At 39.2% G+C, this 22,504-nt stretch overlaps 1 protein-coding gene across 1 annotated transcript; it reads left to right on the top strand.

Annotated features, from left to right (window-relative positions):
• Nucleotides 1–11,401: 11,401 nt before the first annotated feature.
• Nucleotides 11,402–13,220, top strand: LOC147302709 (uncharacterized). Its single transcript, XM_086283243.1, has 5 exons — nt 11,402–11,637; nt 11,741–12,061; nt 12,255–12,369; nt 12,759–12,792; nt 12,875–13,220. The coding sequence occupies exons 1-5, from the start codon at nt 11,568–11,570 to the stop codon at nt 13,022–13,024; spliced, it is 690 nt and encodes a 229-aa protein (XP_086139369.1). The 5' UTR covers nt 11,402–11,567; the 3' UTR covers nt 13,025–13,220.
• Nucleotides 13,221–22,504: the final 9,284 nt, after the last annotated feature.

The raw sequence follows: 22,504 nt of genomic DNA, 5'->3' as shown, positions 1-22,504 counted from the left end.
GGGGGATAGTTACATCGTGGGACTGGGTGGGATTTTAGTGCATGCAGAAAATTGTATTTTTACAAGTTTTAGAATAACTTTTTCTACACTTGGTGGAACTTTATCATGTTGAGAACTTTTTATTGTATACTTCTCTTTTCTTAGTATTTGGTTTGTTTTATCCCTGCTGTGCATCTCGGGGAATAAACTGTTTCTGATCAGCCCTGCTTCATCTTTGTGTCCTGGGTTTCTGGCTCGCTCGCTCCTTGTATCTAAAGAACGATCCTCTAGTATGACATGCTGGCACAACAGCTTTAGTGTCTACAGCTGCAATCAACTCCATACTTAAACACACTATGGAAACACTTTACTACCCTATTTGTCTCAAACACCAACCAGCATCACAAAGTGTTTTAATGTGAACTCTTTCCTTTTCAGTGAGTTCTCAGTGTCTTACCATTTTGAACAGGGGTGAGGAATTCAAACTGAAATAATACTTTTATACATAAATTTGAGCCGACACACTGGACTTTTCTGATTCTTTTGCTAAAAAAATCAAATTGTTTCTTCAACTTGAGTTTTAACTTTAAGTTGGAATTCATTAATGGGTAGAAATTTTAACTTCAATAGTAACTTCCAAAAAAGAACTTGAATTCAGCTTCCTTTGCAGTGGACGGGCTTACTAACTCCTGCTTTCAAAGTCAAGCAGAGGGCAGAGTGAGGCAGAAAGGATTTAACTCAAAATTGCGAAAGGAATATCAGAGCTAGAGCTGTAATGAGATAAGGTAGAGGAAGGCAAAAGCCTACACCAGCTTGAGAGATGGCATGTTATTATGCATTACAATTTATAGAAAAGAAAATAAGAGCCTTTTCAGATGAAGTCATGCACACACCGACACACGCACGTCAGCTAAAGGTTTGATTTGTTCAACTGTTTACCCTGTTGATTTTTATAATTAATATAACGTACTAAAAGTGCATTAAACTGTAGCAAAGGGTAAAAGAGTTTTTACATTTCTGTAACCCTACAATTTTATCGAAAGTGCACAAGTTATTATTAAAAATTGATAATTCAATCTCCCTCCCAACCACAAACGGTGAACGAGTCCTTTCCATGGATCCAGATGAAATCCTCTGGACACAAATATGTATAAGTACCTTCAAAATGAATGAATGAGTTTCATAGGCCGCAGCTTTTCACACAAACTAGAAACACAGGGCTTAAATACATAGAGGGAGCAATCAGGGAATGGACAACAGGAGGGAAACACAGCTGGGGCAAATCAGAACTGACGAGACAAGGAAGCGTAAACTGAACACACTGTGTTCTGTCCTCACTAAGCGTTGTCCTCGTGAACGTAGACTCAGCTATACAGACAGCTAAACACTGTCCTAATCAAATTCCAAGGAACAGGCCAATGTGTTGAGTTGGATGATTTAATAAGGAAAAAGTGTGAAACTGTTGACAAAACCAGAAATAAATCAATAAAAATGTTGCATCAATATACAGTATAACAAACACATATTCAAAAATATGAGCACAATATTTATCTGCTTAGTGAGTGCCCGAATAAAACATCAAATGAAATCACACTCATGATCAAAACGTTAAAGAAAGCACATGGCATATGAGCTAGCTTAACCTTACTAGCTTAGGTTATACATGCATTCAAATTAAATTCTAACTACAAACTATATCACGCCTTCACAACAAATAATAATGCACACAAGTTGTCTCAGTGATAACAAACAATATTACTCACAGATGATGCCGTTTATCAACTTGTGAAGGCATGGATGGCAGCAGATTAACAGAGGTGAAACTGCCTCTGGCTAGATCTTACAGAGTAGAAAAAATACACAAAACCAACCACTAGAGGGCAAACTGCTGCAGAACAGAAAATACCTAATGCCAGCATACACTAGACCTTCAAAGTAAAACAGGAAACACATAACACAGACTAAACAAAGACATAGACTCAAATGCAGGCACTACAACAGAGGGAACAGAGACGTGGGACCAGGGCAGACACAGACACTGACTGGACACGGGGATATAGCGGACAGGGGAGACAGCAACTAAGGATTACACAGAGACAAACCATAAGACATGACTCTAACAAAACCCAAAGACTAGAAATTATAAATAATATAATAAACTCAAAAACCCTGGGTCAACGACCCAGGCATCCTAACACTTTTTACAGCAAAAACCCCCCCAAACTTCTGAGCAAGCACCGAGTGCGCTGCCACGGGAATGTGAAATTCACAGAGAAACTCCAGGATCCTTCCACCGACATGACCGTTGCAACACACCTGCACCAGGGCAAACATCCGCCTGCCCCACTCCTGCTAAACAGGTGAAAATAGAGCAACAGGACCGCTGAGTCTTTGATTTTATTCATTTTCTGTTGTGTTTTACTTGCATCTATTTGAAAGATTCAGTGTAAACACAAAAGGCTATTTTATTTTATATGCTGGAATATGCAGAAAAATGTTTAAAATGTTAAAAAGGTTTAAATGTTAAACAAATTTCTTCCAGTAATTAGTTACTGATTACTTTTTTCAAGTAACTTGACCAACACTGATGGTGAGGATGTTCTCTTTACTGCAGTTCTGGTTTGCAGTGATCTGGACAAAGTGTTCTGTACCCCCAGGAGCTTGGTGTTACTAACAAGATGAGGATTATCTCCTTTCTTCTTCTTTTCAAGATGAATTAAGTAAACTGTATTTTTAAATTATGTTGTTCCACTCTCTGTGTAAGTGTCACAGAAATGGCTTATGTATAAAGAAGTTTAATAGATGGTTCCAGCAGTTAAAATGTTCTTGCTTGTACATTTCTGTGGTCAATATTGTAAGGGTGTGTTTATCTTGTCACAAAGAACAAGTTTTGTTACACCACTATTATCGCGAGGTTTGGGCGTGATAGTATAGGCTGTGAGTCCACGTTTAATAATCACGCTAAGGAGTTCAGCGAGCTATCTGCAAAGGCCTGGTTAGTCTACCAGCTGTACAAGGTATTTGTCATTTGCCATAACTGTATTGTAATATTGTGAATATTTGTAATGTATGGTGTTCTAATTATTTTAATGTTTTAATTTAGAATGAACAAGACTGTAAAGGTATTCTTATAGGACCTCCGAAGTGGCAGGCGGCCACGAGGTAATTTTTGTTGTTAAAGCACAAGTGTTACTTTTGATAGACTGAAGCGCTTAAAGCCTTTGTGTTTTATGTTTGTAGTTTTCACGGCGTTCAATAAATGCAGCGAAGCGCCCGTCTTGAAGAAGCCGTGCCTGTGTTGTCATTTCGGAGTTACACTCTGGCTTAAATTATTCAGGCTTACAGAGTCTTTTATGAACCAAGATGGCGGCACGCACAGACGCAGCGGCTTACAGCAGCTCTCCCTATTTGTGCCTTCTTGTATGTTTATTGTGCTTATCGTACATTGTACATGCGTCTACCTGCACAACTGGACGTTACTGTCGTCTGGAGACATTGGACATCGGTTTCCAAACAAAGATGACCATCTCCATCGCACACGCAACATTCCACTGCTGGGTGCTTATCATTACCGAGACTTGGCTATGTACACAAATCCCGGATGCCACAGTGCAGCTACAGGCCGCATGCTACACAGATGGGTCAAGAACAGTGACTCCGGGAAGAACAGAGGAGGGGGACTCTGCATCTAAATGCACAAAGGTTGGTGTAACAACAGCACTGTTGTGGACAGACACTGCTCTCCAGACCTTTTTTTGCCCAGAGAGCTAAGTGCTGTAATAATCATGGCAGTCTATATAGCACCGGCCGCTAATGTAAACACAGCTCTCTCTCTGCTGCTAAATGCCATCGCTTCTCATCAGCGCGCCCACCCTAATGGTATCCACATCATAGCAGGGGACTTTAATAAGGAAAATCTCAAGACTGTTTCACCAAAATTTTACCAGCATGTAAAATGCCAAACAAGACAGGAAAACACTCTGGATCATGTGTGTTGGAGTCAAATTGTTAAATGTTGTCACTGTGCTACTTAAATTTGTAAGTCTTAGTTGAAAATGTAAGATCAAGTACATTCCTTTGTTGCTATTGCCCTCCCCAGCCTGTTGACTGGTGGCAGAGGCTGTAGTGTTTTATTATAGGGACGTCCAATGTGAAGATTACTTCTTGTTTAGTAAGCTTCCTGCCTTTTGGTGAGCAGGAGGTCACACAAACGCACCCACAAACACACACACTCGCATGCATACACACACACATTCTCGCACATACATACACACGTGCTTACACGTGCACTCACATACACACATAGTACCTTATCTTTTAGAACCATAGGTTGTTTTTTTTTTTACAATGGGTGGTGCTTGTGTGTGCTGTAACGGTTTTCAATAAAAGGCAGCAAGCGGAGGCCTAAGTCGGGGTCATTCTGCGGTTGGAGTCAGAGTGCTTTTCTGAGACACCGACCGGGTCTCCCTTGCGCAAGTAAAATCGATTGATCGCTGATTGTCTTGCTTCCTTGTCGTTAACGGGAATAAGTGTCTAAACCAGCGGGGCCTGTGGAAGTGCAGACCCAACAATGTGTGTTGCAACATCAAGCACGCTTACAGAGCCACACCCTTCCCCCACCTGGGCCAGTCAGACCACCTTTCTCTGCTCCTCATACCAGCATACACCCCCCTTAGCCGGCAAAAAAAGCCCATAAAGAGGACCATCACCACCTGCAATGCATTGTGGGAGCGCAGCACCATATTGGCAGCCCACGAATCAAAACAAACACACTGTGTTGGAAGGAAGATTGCTACAAACCATACTTAAAAGCAGCTCAAAAAAAAAAAAGAAGGACTGTATAGAGACAGATTGCATCCGGATGCAAAGAGACGGTACTTGCAAAAAATGGCGTGCACTGGAAATGTGGAATGTGAAATACGGCTGTGGAGTAGAAACCTTATTAACTTATCATGATATATTCTCGTACCTTGTCTGTGGAGTCAGCGCATACACAGCAAACCAATTTTGCAATTATAAATCTCTGGAGGCTCACATCCAATTCACCAAGGATTGGGTACAAGATTTGGCTATTTTTGAGCCTCCACGTTGTGAGTACGCCGTCATTCAAACAAAGGTAAGTCAGCTTGAGTACTGCGAGTAAAATCCGTTTGATTTCCCCCCCGAACATTCAGATTAGTGCAGCATAAATTCATTCATGAGGGGGAAATGACCGTGAGAACATGTGAAGGCTGTTAGAGGGATAACATTGTGAGTTCAGTGCACTGATGTGACATTGTCCTGAAGGATTTAGTTATTTATGGTTAAAGAAATTACACTAAACAACAACAACAACTTCTACTGTTATAACTTGCACATTACTTTTCTCAGTTTGTATATACACTAACTTATTGGAAGTTACATGTATACTTTTTAATGCACAGGTAAAATACACAATCTGCACTTTTCTAATTATTCTAAATATTCTTAACTATTTAAACATCTTTCAGTATCCTGCTCTGTTTGCAAAGTACAGCCTGTGTTTGCCACTTATCTGTACTCTAATTTTAATAACTGTACAGTACTCTGCTTTGGTAACTATTGTCCATCATGTAAATATGTAAAAATTGTGTTTCTGTTCTGTGTCCTATTCTGTTTGTATGTGTGTTTTTGCTGCTGATACAACCAAATTTCAAAGTGTGGGACAATTAAAGGATTATTCTATTCTATTCTACTTTCTAAACACTTTATTTGTTACATTTATGATAAATGGATTTGAAAGTAGATAAAACACATGTGTGTCAGCCTTGGCTCATTAAAGTCCTTGTCTTTAAATTAACTTTGTCTTTGTATGTTTCAGGTACTGCACTCTCAAAGACTGAATGAACCAGCATTGCAGCCATGGGTCATTGTGAGCATCACAGGGAATGTTGAAGCTGCCCACTGCAGCTGTAATCAGACGCGGAGACCTGCACCCATGTCACCGCTTTTCTGTTTAAATTAAACAGTGAGGATCTGTGGCACAAGGACTGTTACAGATGAACCTGCATACTGGGTTTTGCTGGGTAATATGGCCAAGATACAGCCAGAGGTTGGCCATAAGATAGACTTCTCCTTTCCAGCTGAATAAAAAAAGGCTCTCAATCAAACATAAACAGACCATCTGTAGTGACAGGTAAAAGAAGCCGTCCTCAAAAAAGAAAAATTCCACCTGCTACTGTGGAGGAGTCGTCTCAGCTGATGGGACAATATTTCTCCAAGCATCGTTCTGTTCTGAATAACCCATAATGTTTTATTTAGGGGGGGTCTACATTTGTGGCTGAAGTGCATTGCCATGTAAATAATTTGCATTTACTGTGTATGTACTTACTAAGTAACACTGTTCAAAAGTTGAATAAAGAAACACATTTTTTGCCTTTTTAAAAAAAAAAAAATTAAAACCCCTTTGTAGAACATCACATCAGTTACAATGTAGAATCAATGTCATGTATAGTTTATAAATGACAAAATGTTCACATAAAATCACAACAGCATTTAAATAATATCACCCACTACTAGCATTCTGTAATTTACTGTCTCTTTTGAAAACCTATTGCTACATATACAGCACAACACTTTTAAGACTATTTAACAAGAGTATTTTCCCCTGGTTTTACTACCACACTGGGGCACATGTTCACCAAAACGCAAACCTTCACCATCTTATCCAGAAGGGTCACCTCTTCACCCTCACATGGAAGAAGTAATCTGATTGGCATGGTGGTTTGTTTGAAGCAGGGATTTCGTAGTGCCCCATGTGTAGCGTTGGAACCCAGTCAGGATTTGTCTCATTCATTTCATAGGCTGGTTTGCCTGCAATAATGAAAATATTAGCAATTAGAAACTCTATAAATAGAACGTATATCTACAAAATCACTCATTAGGATGTTTGTTCTAATTTTCTATGTCCTCAGAGCGCATTGAAAATAAAACTAACAGGCTATAAAGAGTGATATGAACTTATTTAGAATTTGCCTGAATGAGAATGTCTGGACCACACCAACAGATATCTGTGGCTGGTAGAGAACTGGATATCAGCTCGTCTCACAGCTGCTATCCAGGCTAGACGCCTTCTTTTAGTAACATCCGGTCCTCACCTCTCTTTCCCTCGCACCTGCCAGACAGAAGGAAAACGTCATGGATGGGGTAAAGGAAGACATGCGGTGGGTTGTAGTGATTTTTTCTTTCTCTCACCCTCTCTCTCTCATTTTTTTTTGCTTCACTCTGCATGTGAGCCTTGTGCTTGGGCTGAGCAGAGGGGGCAAGGGAGGTAGTTACACTCGCAGTAGCACAGGAACAGAGCAGGAGGGAGAGAGAGAGAGAGAGAGAGCCAGGGGCAACAACAAGAAACAACATCATCAGATTAGAAAGGTATAATGATCATCCACAACTATTTTCAGTTGCGGATGATAAAGGATTCAGAAAGTTTATTCATGCAGTGAATCATATGTATGTGATTCCAAGCAGGAAAACACTCCCAAAAAATCATCCCAGTTTATTCATGCAGTGCTTCGGAGTTTGTACGTGCTTTTGTCTCTAGGGGCCACCATATGTCTTTGTATATATACATATACACGTTTGTTTTTTGTTTTTTTTTACATTACTAATTCATTTTGTGCATAATTTTATATTGTTGTTGAAAATAAATAAATTAAAGCAACAAAACAACCTGAAGAGCCGGTTGGATGCCCAAATTGCCGGCTCTTCTTAGTGAGCCGAGCCAAAAGAGCCGGTTCTCTAAAAAGAGCCAGAATTCCCATCACTAGTGGGTTGATGTGACAGAGGAGGATGTCCAGTATAATGGAAGCAGATATGTCTAGGTCCTGAGTCTCTGACCCAACATTTTGAGTTTGGTGTGGGTTCATGATTCTTTCCTTTGCTTCCAGAGATTATTTAAGTTTAAGCTTTGTGCGGTTTAGTCTTGAGTTCACTTCTTTTTAGTGTCTCTGTATTTGTTTTTCTGATTCATGGTTCCTTTTGTGTTTGTCCTCAGCGACTCATGTGAAAGTCAGTCTTATCTCTTACCCCAGTCATGTCTCTGTTTATTCTCCACTTGTCTTGGTCAAGTTTGTGTGTCTCTGTCTCCATGTTAGAGACATGTATAAAAGAGTGCAAGTAGCGTGGATTGGGTGGAGATGTATGGAGAGAAATTGTCTTCAGAAGGGTTGCAAATGTGTACAATATTATCCACCAACCAAAACTAAGCTTTACAAATGTGTCCGATGATTTGTTTGTAACTTTTGAGGATTCACACCCGTGTGCTTCAATCCACATAAAAATACAAAGTAATTTGACCACACGTGAAACTATTTTACAAATGCCTCCACCCAAACAAATAAATACTAATCGTTTACACACAATGATTAAGTTCGACTCACAATTCTGATAATTTTCTCTTTGTCTTTCTGTGTGTACAAATATCTTAAACGTGACATCTTTCTCTCTGGTTGAAGTAGCCACAACAGGTTTCTTACAAGGACGGTTGCAAGGCTTTCTGCTTTTAAAACATTCTACCGCACACTGTCAGCCAAATGACTTCCTCACCAGTATGACGGTGTGGAAACTCTGCTTTGCTCTGCTTCTACTTGTGGTTGTTGCACTTGTTTCTCTTTCTGTCTGTCACATTCTGCCTCTCCCTCTCTCGCTCGCTATTCCCTGGCTCTGTCATGTCTCTGTTTCTTCACCCTTTTCTTGTGTCTAGTTGTATTTTAGTCTGCATCTCTGTGGTTGTGTTTGTGTGTCATTTTCTGCTTTGCCCTCCTTGGTTCATTAGTAGATTTTGTTCAGCTGTGCTCCTCAGGTGTTTCCACTCTACTCTTACCTCATGTGTTTATTTAAGTCTTCAGTTTTTCTTTTCCTCTGGATCTGTGTGCTCTCCTTGAGTGATATTGGTCCCTAGTGTTTCGTGGTCTCCAAGTTTTGTATTGTGAGTTCTGGGGTTTCAGCAATAAATCTGCTGTTAAAGTTTATCCTCGTATGTGAGTCCTCACTCTGCAAGCATACAGCAGGCTATGACAAGATAATCCATCTTTGTGAAACCTTAAAGGGAGCAGTCAAAAGAAGAACAAGACACTATGACATGATTAAAGGTTATTTGCTGCTCTATTAAATGAACATTTAAGTGTTTATTTGGTTGTATGATGCATGTATTGTATGCTATAATGTCTTCCCTTTTCTTTATATGTAGTTTAAATAGCAGCACATCCTCACTTATACAAGAAACTGCACCTGTTTAAGGTGGACATAGGTTCAGCTTATTTGTGCATTAAAATCTGTCTGTGTGTAATTGTTATATTTGTGGCTACATTAAGAGTTTAATTTCAATAGAAACTGTAAACTGTATGATGTAATTTATGATTTGAGTTAACTGCAGATGATGTGATATGAGATTAAACTATTATCACAATGTTTCCTTATATACTGTATAGATTCAAGTTTATTTTTCTGAGGGGAAAAACGATCTTTTAAATATTTTAGATGCTTGGGGTTCAACAGAAATATGTTTCCATTTATCTGGTTGGAATCAGTAACTGGAGTTATTCTAGGATTTATGTACACAATGAAAAGTCACAGGTTATCCCAAGTGGATGTTCTAGGTCAGAAACATCTGGATTATCTGTCCATGAGACAGCACTCTGAGAGTAACTTACTTACAAAAAAAAGAAAAGAAAACAGATCTATTTCCATCTTTTATATCCATTTCTATTTCAGGGTGTTAGCTGAGTTTTTTTGTTTTGTTTTTATTGTTTTTTTTAAATGGCAAATAAACAAACAGTGGATACAGGAAGATCAAAATATTCAAAGACTGCTTTTATCCAGCTGGGAATATAATTATAATATAAAAATGTATTAACATAATTATGCAGTGTGACTCTTTATTGTGAGAGAGAACCTTTACACAATCCTTCAGCAGCCAACATATATTCACTACAAAACTGTCAGTTCAACATCAACACGGCACTAAGACCGATTCAGCGAGCAGAACAGAAACTCTCTGCCTGCATAATCAGGAAATGAGTCAGAATTCTAAAACCTATGAAAACAACTCCCAGGACAACATCGCTGTGAAAAGGCTTTGAAACTTCCATATGGGTTTTAGAAATTTTCAAATTCAATAGAATTTTACAAAGTTTTGTGCAGTTTGATGGTGGTGTGTAGATTGTGCATCATATTATGTTGCTATTCTGACTGGAACTCATTGTTGCACATGATCATGGCTTCATGCATAGTTTTGTTACATGTCTCAAATTGTCATGATTACTCATCATTTTCAAAGAAAGTTTGTCTTTTCTTAAACCATCAAACTCTTTTACTCTGGACTCACAGTTTGAATGAAACTGTTTTTTGTGTTTACACGTCTTTCCAGAGGGCTCTTCCTGTAAGGCCGTGCATAATGTTGCTTACTAACTAATAACCTTTTAAAACACACTACATTTCTCTCCTCTCTTCTGTGCTTACTCACTGTTTTACTTCGAGGCTTCCCTACAAAAATCTTGCAGATCCACACACTTCATTCTTTGGACAAAGTGAGAATTTGTGGTTTAGTCACAGGATGTGGTGTCTGAGAGGGCGCAAGTCTTCTGACCAATATGACGCTGTGTGCTTTACTTGTGATGGTAATGTCCATATTTTTAGTGCAGTAGTTTGCACATATTTCTTCTAAGTGAAAGATTATAGGTTTGATTCCAGGAGGAGACAGAAATCCCTTTGGTGCCATGTCGAAAAAGGGCCAATATGACAGTTTGGCAGTAAAAAGTCTGCCAAATCAAACATGCAAAGCTTAAATAAGAGAAAAGCAGGAACAGCTTTTATTTATAAAGTTGAGGAATTTTCTGTTTTTCTAGGAAAATGAAAGACGTGCTTCATTTTCAAACAATTAACTAAAATAAAATGCTTATTTACATTGTATTTCATATTAAAAGTTCCTGACTTATCACAGACACTCTTGTTAGTTCAGCAAATGTCAGTCGAACATGAAACACCGAGTATCACACTGATAATCTGAACGTCACCACAGAAGAGCAGAGGAGGAATGTAACCCGTGTAACATTATGTGACCTGCTTCTTTACGAACACAACTCCAGGCAGGAGCCAAACAAACATGGGAAGCAGGTCAGTTAACATAAATATGAAATATGCAGCATGAATGTGTGCTGCATTATATAAATAGTACAATAGCTTGTGTTAATTTAAATGAGTTGTAGGTTTGAATCACTGATAAAAACAGTCATCAGCCTCATTGCTTTTCTGCTCTTCAGTCCTGCTTTTGTAAAGGAAATTATATGTTGGACTAAAAGCAAAAAACAACTTTGTTTTAAAAGTTGTTGTGTTTTCTTTTTTTGGACATGAGACCACTCAGTGTTTCACTTTTAGAGTGTCTTAATACGGAAGCAGAAGCAGTGTTGTAGGTGCACTTCCTTTTGAGAAGTGTTCGCACAAGACGTACGCAAGACGCATGAGAGCCAATACTTTGAGGTTTATGAAGCACATTGTTTGTCCTCCTTTCTTCAGCGGATCATCTTCTGCACTATCAGCAGCACTTACACTGCAAATCGGACATATTGGCGAGCATGGCTGCACTAAACCTGTGCTTAATTCTGCTTCTACCACTGACTGCATGCTCGCAAGATTTGGGAGGAGGTAATGTAAAACTGTTTTCATAATGTAACATTTATTTTTTAATGCTACTCCAGCCTCTGGTTTAAATCATTGATACTGTTTCTATTATTGGTACTGATTTCAGAGACTGTTATGAAAACAATTGGGAAGCAACCAGATGTCACTCAAATATGCACCAATGAAACACAGAAAATCATCACGCTGATAGTTTGTAAGATCAGAACTCAGAGAAGTGGAGGCGAAAATTGTAGTCTGCTGTATGAATATGGACGAGGCTTTGAGAACGAATGTGACTCCAGGTTCACGCTGATGAAGGAAAATCAGACTGTGTTTCTCCACCTGATCAATTTAACATCAGAGGACAGTGGGAGCTACACCTGTCAGTGTTCAACTCCTGAAAGAACAAATATTCTCCATCTTAATGTCACTGTGGAAGGTAAACAAGGTAAAAACAACAACGTTCTTCTTCTTTTAACCATTAATTATTTAGCAATATAAAGTCTGTACTGATTTTAGAAGGTGACCTTCAGGATTTGTTAACTTTGAGGCCAATAGTCATACATCGCACTTAACCTTTGTTCAGTTGTAATGCAAATACTGCATCCATGTTTCTAACAACTGCTTTTCTCCTCATACAGAACTAAGCAGCAGGTCTGGAACAGAAACACTTCCTCTTACACTGATTTATGTAACCGTGTTCATCATTGTGAGTTTAGTTATCTTTGGATTTATTTACGCACGACTGTGTGACAGGTGAGAAACTACTGTCAGAGCTGTGCTTCATATGTTTCATGATTTACCTTTTAACACGCTTCATAACTTTAAAACATGTGATTCTTTTTGCTCTTTTTATTTTGGTTAATCCACTTTAGCTGAAGGTCATTTTGATGTAAGGTCTTGCCCTGCTGTTCTCATGTTTAAGTGAATTAAAGTCAATTAGCTGCCTGCTAATAATTTATCAGACATATTTATCATATTAATGGAAGTGCACCACTGCTATAAATGATTTCTTGTCTTCAAGTTTCATATGAGCCGTTGAAGGAACACAGTGACTTTCATTTCCTGTTGCCCCCATTAAAACGAGCTACACGATGCAGCGACTGATGATCAAGATCATGTTTGTTTTTGTGTTTCTCTTACAGAAAACCAGAACCATCGCGTAGTCCTCAAAACACGGTACTGAGCAAAAGATGTAACTTTTGATTCATTTATATTGTTTACTTAACCTTAATGTTTTTAAACATATGTGTTTCTGCAGACGTCAGAGGACATTGAGCCGTACAGCACCTACATACGGACAGATACTGGACCATATTCGACTGTTCAAATGCACGACTCTAAACAGAATACTAACAGTTCACATGTGTCAGCAGACAAAACTGAGACAGTCTACGCAGAAGTACAATAATATTATATCACATTTTTCAACACTGACAAGTGTAGTTTGGCAAATTCACCACAGGGTGGCATCATTTGACTGACAAATAAAGAACTGACCAGAACCAGCTTCATCATCTCAGCATTTTAACATTGTGTTGTTATGTAAATATTTTGTTACAAACTGCAGTAAAACTTTATCCATCATTTGTCGTGTTTTTCATTTTTTTAATGCAGAAGAGAGAACTTTGTAAATTATGAGTTTTCATATGAGTAAAATCATATAGTCAACAAGAATTCAACAATTTCAGATCCCTTTTGCTTTATTCACTGTGACCACTTTCATGTAAGTTTGAGGAACTAGCAAGTGGGACATCTAAATAATTCATCTTGTTTTGAGAACTAAGATGAATAAATGTAATTACAGATAAATATCCTTCAGGATAGTTCATGTTCTGGTCTTTCTCATTAGACTGAATAAACCAGATCCACATCATGGTTTCATTGCTTGAGCCATCTGCAGTGCTGATATGATGTACTTGTAAAGGATGTGAATCTCTGAGGGCAAAAATAACAGGCTCCTAAACAGGTCAACAGTCCATATTTGCAGTGCAAACTGTTTGGCCAAACTAGAGAAAACTCAAACTAAGAAAAATAATTTAGCTAGAGAATAAAAGAAAAATTACTTCATGATAACTACAAAATAAATCAAACTAATAAACAATCACTTCTGCATCAGGATGCACACAATTTCAGACCAGGGCTCAACACGATGTGTTCACTGAAAAATGCTTCAACACGAGCTCAAACTCTTGTAAAAAAAAAAAAAAAAGAAAAGTCATCAGCTCCTCCAAATCCAGAAAAAAAGAATTAAACACCAAATAAATATTGAATATGTTAGCGCTCAATCTATTGTTAAAAAGATAATAGGAATGAGCTCACAGTGAGAAAATAAATGCTCTCCAACTGCATAAAATCCTTCAAACATCAGATAAAACTTCCCCTCTTTAATATGACACGTGGCACATTCTTTACCATAAAAGGTCTCAAACAGGGTCTGGACTGGATTGTCAGTTCCTCAGTCCACATTATGAGGAAGCCAAGTGCAGTCTGAGGAGATGTGAGAAACACAGAAATTAGTCAAATGCAAATCTTAGCACTTGGATTTTTAATCAGATTCTCTTTTTTGTGGCAGAATTACACACACAGCAAATATAAAAGCTTCATTTTTAGAGGTCAGAGCCATGCATGTAACTGTCATTTAAAAAGAAAAAGGTTGTCACTGAGATGTGAGACATTTCAAAAGAGAAAACAATCTGAAAGAAAAATGCAGTAACAATTTATTAAATTAAGAGCCAACAAACTGGCTGAAGTGGTGCATAACCGGACAATCCTTTTTTAACACTAGACCAGGTGTAGTCTGATCTGTTGTCCACAAGGTGGCACTGTTTGACTTCAATTCCTTAAATGCACCATTTTCTTCTCTAAGTTGTAAAGGACTTGGTAAGAACAATAAGCAAGGAAAATGTAACTCTGGCAAGAACCACATGATGTAAAAGTGATTACATTCTTTGGATGTCAGCACCATAGTCTATGAATAAACTTAAACATTATAATGTTTCACTTAAAATTGTGCTTATAAAATGAGTCTAGCTGCTGTACTTTATTTTCTTACACCTGAAATTAGGATGATGTTTTAGATTGTTGGGTTTCCCCTGCTTACTTTGGCATTTCCTGCTATCTAAAGTTGAAGTGCGAGGTCGTGGGATCTGAAACTCCTTCCTCTTTGGTGAGTGTTACATAAACAATGGATATTAGTGATAATTATAAGTGATACTCTCAGCCCAGTAAAGGGAAATGTGTCAGCTATCATGATTGTGGCTCAAGAGTTGGCAGTTCGTCTTGTAATTGGAAGGTTGCCAGATTGAGCCCCGCCTCCGACAGTCTCGGTCGTTGTGTCCTTGGGCAAGACACTTCACCCGTTGCCTACTGGTGGTGGTCAGAGGGCCCGGTGGCACCAATGTCCGGCAGCCTCGCCTCTGTCAGTGCGCCCCAGGGTGGCTGTGGTTACAATGTAGCTGCCATCACCAGTGTGTGTGAATGGGTGGATGACTGAATGTAGTGTAAAGCTCTTTGGGGTCCTTAGGGACTAAGTAAAGCGCTGTACAAATACAGATACATATTAGAGGATCAAACTCAGCATCTTACTCCATATGACATGGTCTACATTTTCTCATGCTTAGGGAAATTGCACATAATTTAAAAATTATTAAGTCAATCCAAAGAGATTCTTTCAAACTCACTTTTTCACAAATGAATGCAGGGCTGGGTGCTTGATCTTACACATCTGTGGCAATGGAGCTGAAAACAACTCAGTTCAGCTATCAAGAGATGCATACCAGTATGCATCTGTTGTTCATATAGTGTGTAATCTATGGTTTCTTAATGATTCATTAGTCAGAGCATATGCATTCATCATGTTAAAAATGAAGCTGATTATTAGGCTGAGTTCACTCTACAGTACAAAAATAGTTGTCACTTTTTTTTCAGTCACATACTTGCACAATCATGTTTTGATATTTTAATCCCTTGAACATGTTTTTATTCCCATAAACTGGAATAACCCTTGTACAGATCAGTCAGGGTCTTTCCTGTTCTATGAAAGCACTTGAAGCACTTAAGAGGAATTAAAAATTTTCCCTCTTCACATTATTGTGTAAACAACATGTCACGAGAAACATTTCATAAATTTTTTTTATTGGACAACAAGCCTCCAGAGAAAGATGGGAACTTGTAATCACATGAAAGCCAAACCAATCTGGCCTTCGTGTTGGATCCTGGTAGATTTTCACATGCTACACAATAATGTGAAGAGAGAGAGTGAGTTCATGCTCATTCAAACCAGATTTTTAACATTTCCAGGAAATATATTTATAAACCCACATAGCAGGTCTGGCCCAGATCTGGTATCAAGCCGGCACTGCTGGCTGACTTCTGGCATGATAAGATATATGTCATCCAGATTTGGGCCTGGCATAGATGGCACTGTTTATGTGATGGCATGCCATATCTGGCCCAATTGTGGTTTGGTTTATGTGGCCCAGTCTCATAGAAAACAGGTCTAGCCTGGATCTGGCATCAAGCTGGCACTTCTGATTAACTGGTGTCATGGCAGAGTGTATGTCAACCAGATGTGGGCCAGGTCTGGCAATGATGGCACTGTTTATGTTCCTATTTTCCTATTTTAGTTAGAAGACCCAAATGCCATGTTGCAATACTATACTGCTATGGTAGCCAACGTTTCAAATGCAGGTTTGACAGGTTTGTGAGTGCACACTTTATCCAAAACCTAGTGACGGTTCACTCGTCGTTTCCAGTGGGTGGCTGTAGCTCAGGAGAAAGAGCAGATCATCTACTGATCGGAAGGTTAGTGGTTTGATCCCTGGTTCTTCCAGGCTGCATGGCAAGAGTGCGAATATGTGTGTGAGGAAGCATGCAGTTTAGAGGAAGTGTGTGATTGGGTAAATATGGCGTGTCGTATAGAGCACTTTGAGTAATCTAGGAGAGTAGCAAAGCATTATATAAGAATCAGTCCATTCACTGTCTGAACAGAGTTTCGTCATGTTACTTTTGCACTATTATATTCCGGCACATGTCAGCTCAGTCTCAGCTCTGGGTGGGCCTGTCTTATAGCTGTTGCGCTCTTGCAGCTGAAAGCAAACCCTCGATGGGCCTTCGGGGAAGAGGCCATTTAATCTCTTGGCCTTTGCTACTCTGGTGTATTTTTTCAGTTCAGTGGCCAGAGCCGTCAACCACTGTTTAGCAGTTTCTAGACCCTCAGTAACAGACATCTTTTTTGTGTCTGTTATTCATCTAGGACCCCTCTCTCATGACACACGTTCTGTATGTTAGTTAACTGATTAACATCAGTCCAAAACTTCCCTAACTTTGTCTTCCAGCCTTCTTCTCAATCTATCCCTTTCTCTACATTTATTCTTGATTTCATACCTAAGAGCTTCTAATGATTAGTGTGGCAGCAAATGCAGAATCCAATAGCTCATATATGAGCTTACTTGTTTAGTGGTAGTGAGGATGATCTGTGGTGCTGTTCTCTTTAAACTTCAAGCATCTCCTCAGATGGTCCTTTGTGAGTGAGCTGGGGGACTTGGGACTAGCATAGTAGCGTTGCAGGAATTCTACTGTATGATCTCAGTCCTTGTACATGTATGTCTCATTCCAGTACCTTGTCAAACTGGGCATTCTCTAAACCTTTATGGCTTTTACTTTTCAAATCTAAAACTCTAAATTCATCAGGTGGACTTGCTTTTAGGTAGTGGCATTCCATCAGGAGATATCTTACAGGTAATAAGAATGTGAAAAAATGTAAAAATTATGAGCTGCACTAAAACACTGGCTGGGACTCACAAAGACAGAAAGATATCAGATGATAGCTTATGGCTTTACAGATTACCTGAATGATAATTTGGTCTCACTTAATGCAAAGGTTAAACCATATAGTGCTAATTAAAACTATAGTTAAAGAGCTTGAATTGACATTTGAATGTTACTGTAAATGCTAAGAATGTCACGGGCTGCAATGGCAGACTGTGGAGTTGCAGTGAAAGTAGGGCCCAAACGCGAGACTCTTACTGAAGGACAGTGGATTTATTGATAGGGGGTGGAAAACACACAACTATATACAAAATCCCGGCACTGTGTTCCCGTGGCGATTCTCCCTGAATCCCACACAGTGCAGATGTTCGTGAAAGGTGGAACAGTGGCGACTCCAAAAACTCCCACACCGTGACTTCCAAAACACACTCCGCTCCAGATTCCTAGTAACACAAATACATTCAGGTTAGCAGGGAATCTATGTTCTCAAAAGTTTATACCAAGTCCACGGCTGTACTGACGAGTTCTGACTCAAGGATCTAGCGTTGGCCTCAGCTCAGCTACAGTCTTAAATGCCGCTCCCTTGACGAGCGTAATCTGCTGCAGCTGGCAGAGGACGACGAGCGGCAGGTGTGGCTGTCTCTAGAGCATAAACACTTCCGGGTTCGCAGTCTCCTCAGCACACCAAAACCTCCGGAAGCTCACACGGAGAAACATGGAGAAAAAGGAGAGAAAACCAAAACACCACACGGAAAATATAAACATAAACATACACTAAAATACATGAGCCCTGGGTCCCTAGACCCAGGCCATGACAAAGAATGCATTGACTGCGTTACAGTTAACTCTGTTCCTTTTTGTTGTCATGCATTGCTGATTAACATAAAAGGCTTAATATTTCACTTGAAGTCTGTGGTTACATTCAGCTGTTTCTTTTTTTTTTTTTTTTTTTTTTTGACCTGAACTTCACACATCAGTGGTTATGAAAATATGTCAGCTGACAGGTGGTGACGTTCATTGTGGGAGCTTTATGTCAGCCTCCACAGATGTGTTTTTTCCCCTCTTATCTGGCTTTGAACAGCAATAGTGTTATCCAGAATATTACATAAAAGTTAAACAACTTTGTCTTTAAATGTCTATGAAGGCTACCTGCTACATCACCTTTTGCCTTTAAGCCAGGTTTGCCTTGTGGCAGAGGTGTTTCAACCTTCAGTGAGCTCAGTGGGCAAAAGGTAACAATACCTCACCGTGGAAAACTTTTCTTCGCAGAAAGATTCGACCTCAAGTGCAAGGTATATACATAAATGGCATATAAACGGACAGGAAAATTAAACTTTTAAATAGTGAGAGCCATGATTTAATGGAAAAAATAGAAACTGCTAAGAAAAAAGTTTTTTCTGACCTTTATTATTATGTTACATGTGATATTCAGCTGGCTGCAGTTCTCAAACTGATAAGTTTCATTTGTGCATAAAGGTGAACACAATGAACCACACAAAGGAAGAAAAACCAGCTCCAACTATAGCATAGAACATTTTAGATGGAGTAACCCTGTCCAACCAACAACAGACTGTGACCGTAAAGAACAGTGATCACAAATTCAACACGAGCAGCAACATAACTCTGAAAGTATCTCCTGATTGGAGTGGACACAGCGATTGTGTGCTGAACTTTTGAACGATGGGAGAGAGGAAGGAGATGATGCGTTTACCAGATGAGAAGGAGAAGAAAGGAGGAGGAAGAAGAGAGAGGTATGCATGAGTCATTTTATGGTATTGTGTTTATGTGTGACACTGCATCCTAGCATGTCAAACTGTTTCTGGTAAGTGAACATGCACAGATAGTTCCTCCTGCTCATGAAGTTTGCAGCTGAAATTCCAGGAGACTGTTTCCAAATTATGTTTACCGACAGAAAGTTAAAGAGTAAAATAATGGGACAGAGTTTCGAATGACAGCCAGCCGATGGTTCTTTAGTCACTGATACAAATAGGAAGTTCCTCTGGGTATCCGGTTCTATAGCGAGGTGTCAGCTTCCTTGAAAGTTCCTAGCAGTGCATGAGGTTCAAATGCTCACTGACTCAAAGTGATGTCATTCATTCACCACAGTCTTACCAAAGGGTTACTTAGGTATAAGCTATAATTTGATGTCCAATTTAACCCACAAAAGCACACTGCTGTCTTTTCGTTGTGTTAATGACTTTCTTTTTCTGATTTTCCTTTCTCCCACCCCCGACAAAACCCACTGCACAGTGCAGCACATAAAGTTTTATGACTACTGCATTTTAATTTTGTGTTCATCTTCCACAAAACAACCAGAGTCATTGAGCAGTCTTCAAAACACAGTCCAAGAAAAGTAACATCTTTTCAAAGTTTATATTGTTTACCCAATTGTACATATTTTTTTAACAAATGTCCTTCTGCACAGGTCCGGAGACATTGAGCCGTACAGCAACTTCATAAAGAAAGAAATTTAACTTTATTTTACTGAACGAAATAAAAAGACTCTGAACTGAATATTAATAATACAAATATGTTAACAGAAAAAAACTTTTCAGACGGATATTGTAGGACTGCAATAGTGTCATCACCCTTTTTATAACCTTGAGAAGATTAGTTTGGCATATTGTCCACAAGGTGGCGTTATTTCTCGGGATTCTTTTTACATGCACTATTATCAGTCTAGAAGTAATGTGTGTGACAAACATAGCGCTGATCAGAATCAGCTGATTTAAAATTCGTTAATATGTTTTAAGTAAACTCATGCAGTCTATAAATCAGCTGAAATAGTTGAAAAAATATATTTTTTTGATCATCATTCATTTATCATTTTGTAGTTTTGATGTGAATATTTTCTCATAAACTGCAGTGATCATGTGTGTTTGCATTGTTTCCAATACAGAAGCAATAACTGTGAGTTCAGATTCGACATGTAAGTAAAATAAAACAGTCAACAATAATTCGCCAATTTCACTTCCCTTTTCTTTATGCACTGCAAGTCTTTCGTGTTATTTTGTTGTTATCGCATAAGTGCCAGTAAAAACAGAGAAACTGAGCTGAGTCATTTCTGGATAAGCGTCACAGACTGGTACACAGTTCAACAGTGTCAGCAGCTTTCTTTCTTTAAATCAACATAAGTATATTTTTACTCTGAGTTTGATGCTCAGTTATTTAAAGCGGTGCTTTTCCGTCATGTTCTGCAGAGCTAGTGCATGCGGTGCAAAGATCAGGCTTTCAGTCACTCAAGTAAATCATTCAGGAAGCTAAGATGTCTTTACAGAAACATGAGTGGCAGCAAATAGAACAGAGATGGATATGTGTAATGACCATATTTGTCTTGGCTCAGTCGTGAAGGTTTTCCTCAAGCAGGAAGTTGTTTTTTTATTCCCTCAGGATGTTAATTCATCAGTCTGGAAAAACCTGACCCCGCGCAGCCATGAACAATGTTCCTCTAATTTTTCATGTGTCTGAGCAAACACACAAACTCCCTGAGCGTCACTTGGACCACTGTGAGCAACAGCAGACGTGTGCACTGTGGTCACGCCAGCATCGAATCCATCCAAGTTACACGGTTTATTAAAATAATCAAATTACAGCAGTTACATTTATGTTGAACTACTTTTACTTAAGTGCTTTAGCCCACTTACAATGAAAATTTAAAAAATCTTGTTCATGACATGTGTAGTATGTTAACACTATTGGAAGTAAAAATTACTTGAACTCCAATTTTGAAAACACAACTTTTTTTTTTTTCTCTCCCATGTCCCCTGCAGGGCTCCGTAACTATGAGATGAAGGAGAACAACAGCCTGATACCTGCAGGCCTGACAGCAGCAGATGTATCACTGCTGTAACACCTGTAACATTCAGCAGTCGCCTCATTGTTCTGACACACACAACAAAATTATTGACTACACTACACACTAACTACACAAGATTTGCGCTAAACGTCGCAAATCTCTCCTAAAACTTCCCCCTTCCTAAACAACTAAATTCCATGTTGCCATATAATTTTTTGATTGGTCCACATGATGCATTTTTCCACCAATAGGACAGGCTGCGAGGGTTGGGAGAGCGTTTTCCTTATAAAATGCTGTTTTTACCATTTCTTCCTGCAGTAAATGTAAACAACAATAGGAAAAAAAAAACCAAACATTGCATATATGTATATTTTTTATCATAACTCTGGTTTTACGTGGCCGATCAACACAATTTAAAAACTGGTATAAAGTCCACACTGTTCCCGTCAATTGTTCCGTCTGTCCTGCTCACATCTCCAGTGGTTGTACATGTTGTCATTAACGTGGCTTCACTCCACATCAGCCACGCCGCTTTGCTAGCTAAAACACCGGTGTCGGCACATAAGGACGCTGTCATAGCCTGTCAACCACGTTGATTAGCTGCGTATACGAATGTGAATCGCATCATTTGCTGGATTATGGGATGAGGTGGCATCGTTCTAATCCCATTTTAGGAGCAGCCAGTCACTCACTGACTATGGCAATGCAGATTTTCTGTGCGCAGAGACCGTGCCAGCAGTGCGCAATTGCACACGCGCGCAGCTTAGAGGGAACATTGGCCATGACCCCTTGAGTGCAGGGTCCTCTGCAGACGCTGATATGAGATACTTGTAACGGAGTAGCATCATTTAAAAAAGGAAAGGTCGCTTTTGATTTTTGAGACATTTGAAAATTGAAAACAGTTTATAAAGAATGTGATAATATTGAGATTTCCTTGATGTCCTCAGGATGTACTTGAAATCACTTGCCTGTGTGAATGCATGCATGGGTGTTACACTGGTGGGTGTGGTTTCAGGAAGCCCCGTGTTACCTGTTCTCCATCTTCAGTCAGTGCTGCCCTTAAACCTAGCTCCCAACCACCACTCCTTGTTGTTGTTTTTCTATGCATGCAGAGACTTGTTGGAAAGCCTGCTAAATAGTTACCTTTATACACGCTTGACCCACCCTCACTCTGCTTGCTTTTGCTTTACTATTTACTCAGTCTGAAGCTTCCAGTACTGCAGCTCAGCCCTGGTAAAAGAGTTGTTCTCATGACTGTTTAGTACTCTACCCAAGTGCCACTCAGCCTGTGTACCTGCTTCGATAAACACCTGAAAACACTGA

The sequence above is a fragment of the Aulonocara sp. 'chitande type north' Nkhata Bay genome, linkage group LG23 (genome assembly GCF_057382095.1).
Source record: "Aulonocara sp. 'chitande type north' Nkhata Bay isolate Kocher_YH1m ecotype deep benthic linkage group LG23, A_spYH_male_GT1.1, whole genome shotgun sequence".
NCBI classification, from domain to species: domain Eukaryota; kingdom Metazoa; phylum Chordata; class Actinopteri; order Cichliformes; family Cichlidae; genus Aulonocara; species Aulonocara sp. 'chitande type north' Nkhata Bay.
Note: the sequence above shows the minus strand (reverse complement) of the source record. Positions and strands in the feature narration are given on the sequence as shown.

What these genes read in the sequence shown, in the direction of transcription:
- LOC147302709 (XM_086283243.1), top strand. Translation starts at nt 11,568, where the DNA reads ATGGCTGCACTAAACCTGTGCTTAATTCTGCTTCTACCACTGACTGCA. An exon ending in CACTGTGGAAGGTAAACAAG is followed by an intron (nt 12,062 to 12,254) that starts GTAAAAACAACA and finishes CTCCTCATACAG; the next exon opens with AACTAAGCAGCAGGTCTGGA. An exon ending in CGCGTAGTCCTCAAAACACG is followed by an intron (nt 12,793 to 12,874) that starts GTACTGAGCAAA and finishes GTGTTTCTGCAG; the next exon opens with ACGTCAGAGGACATTGAGCC.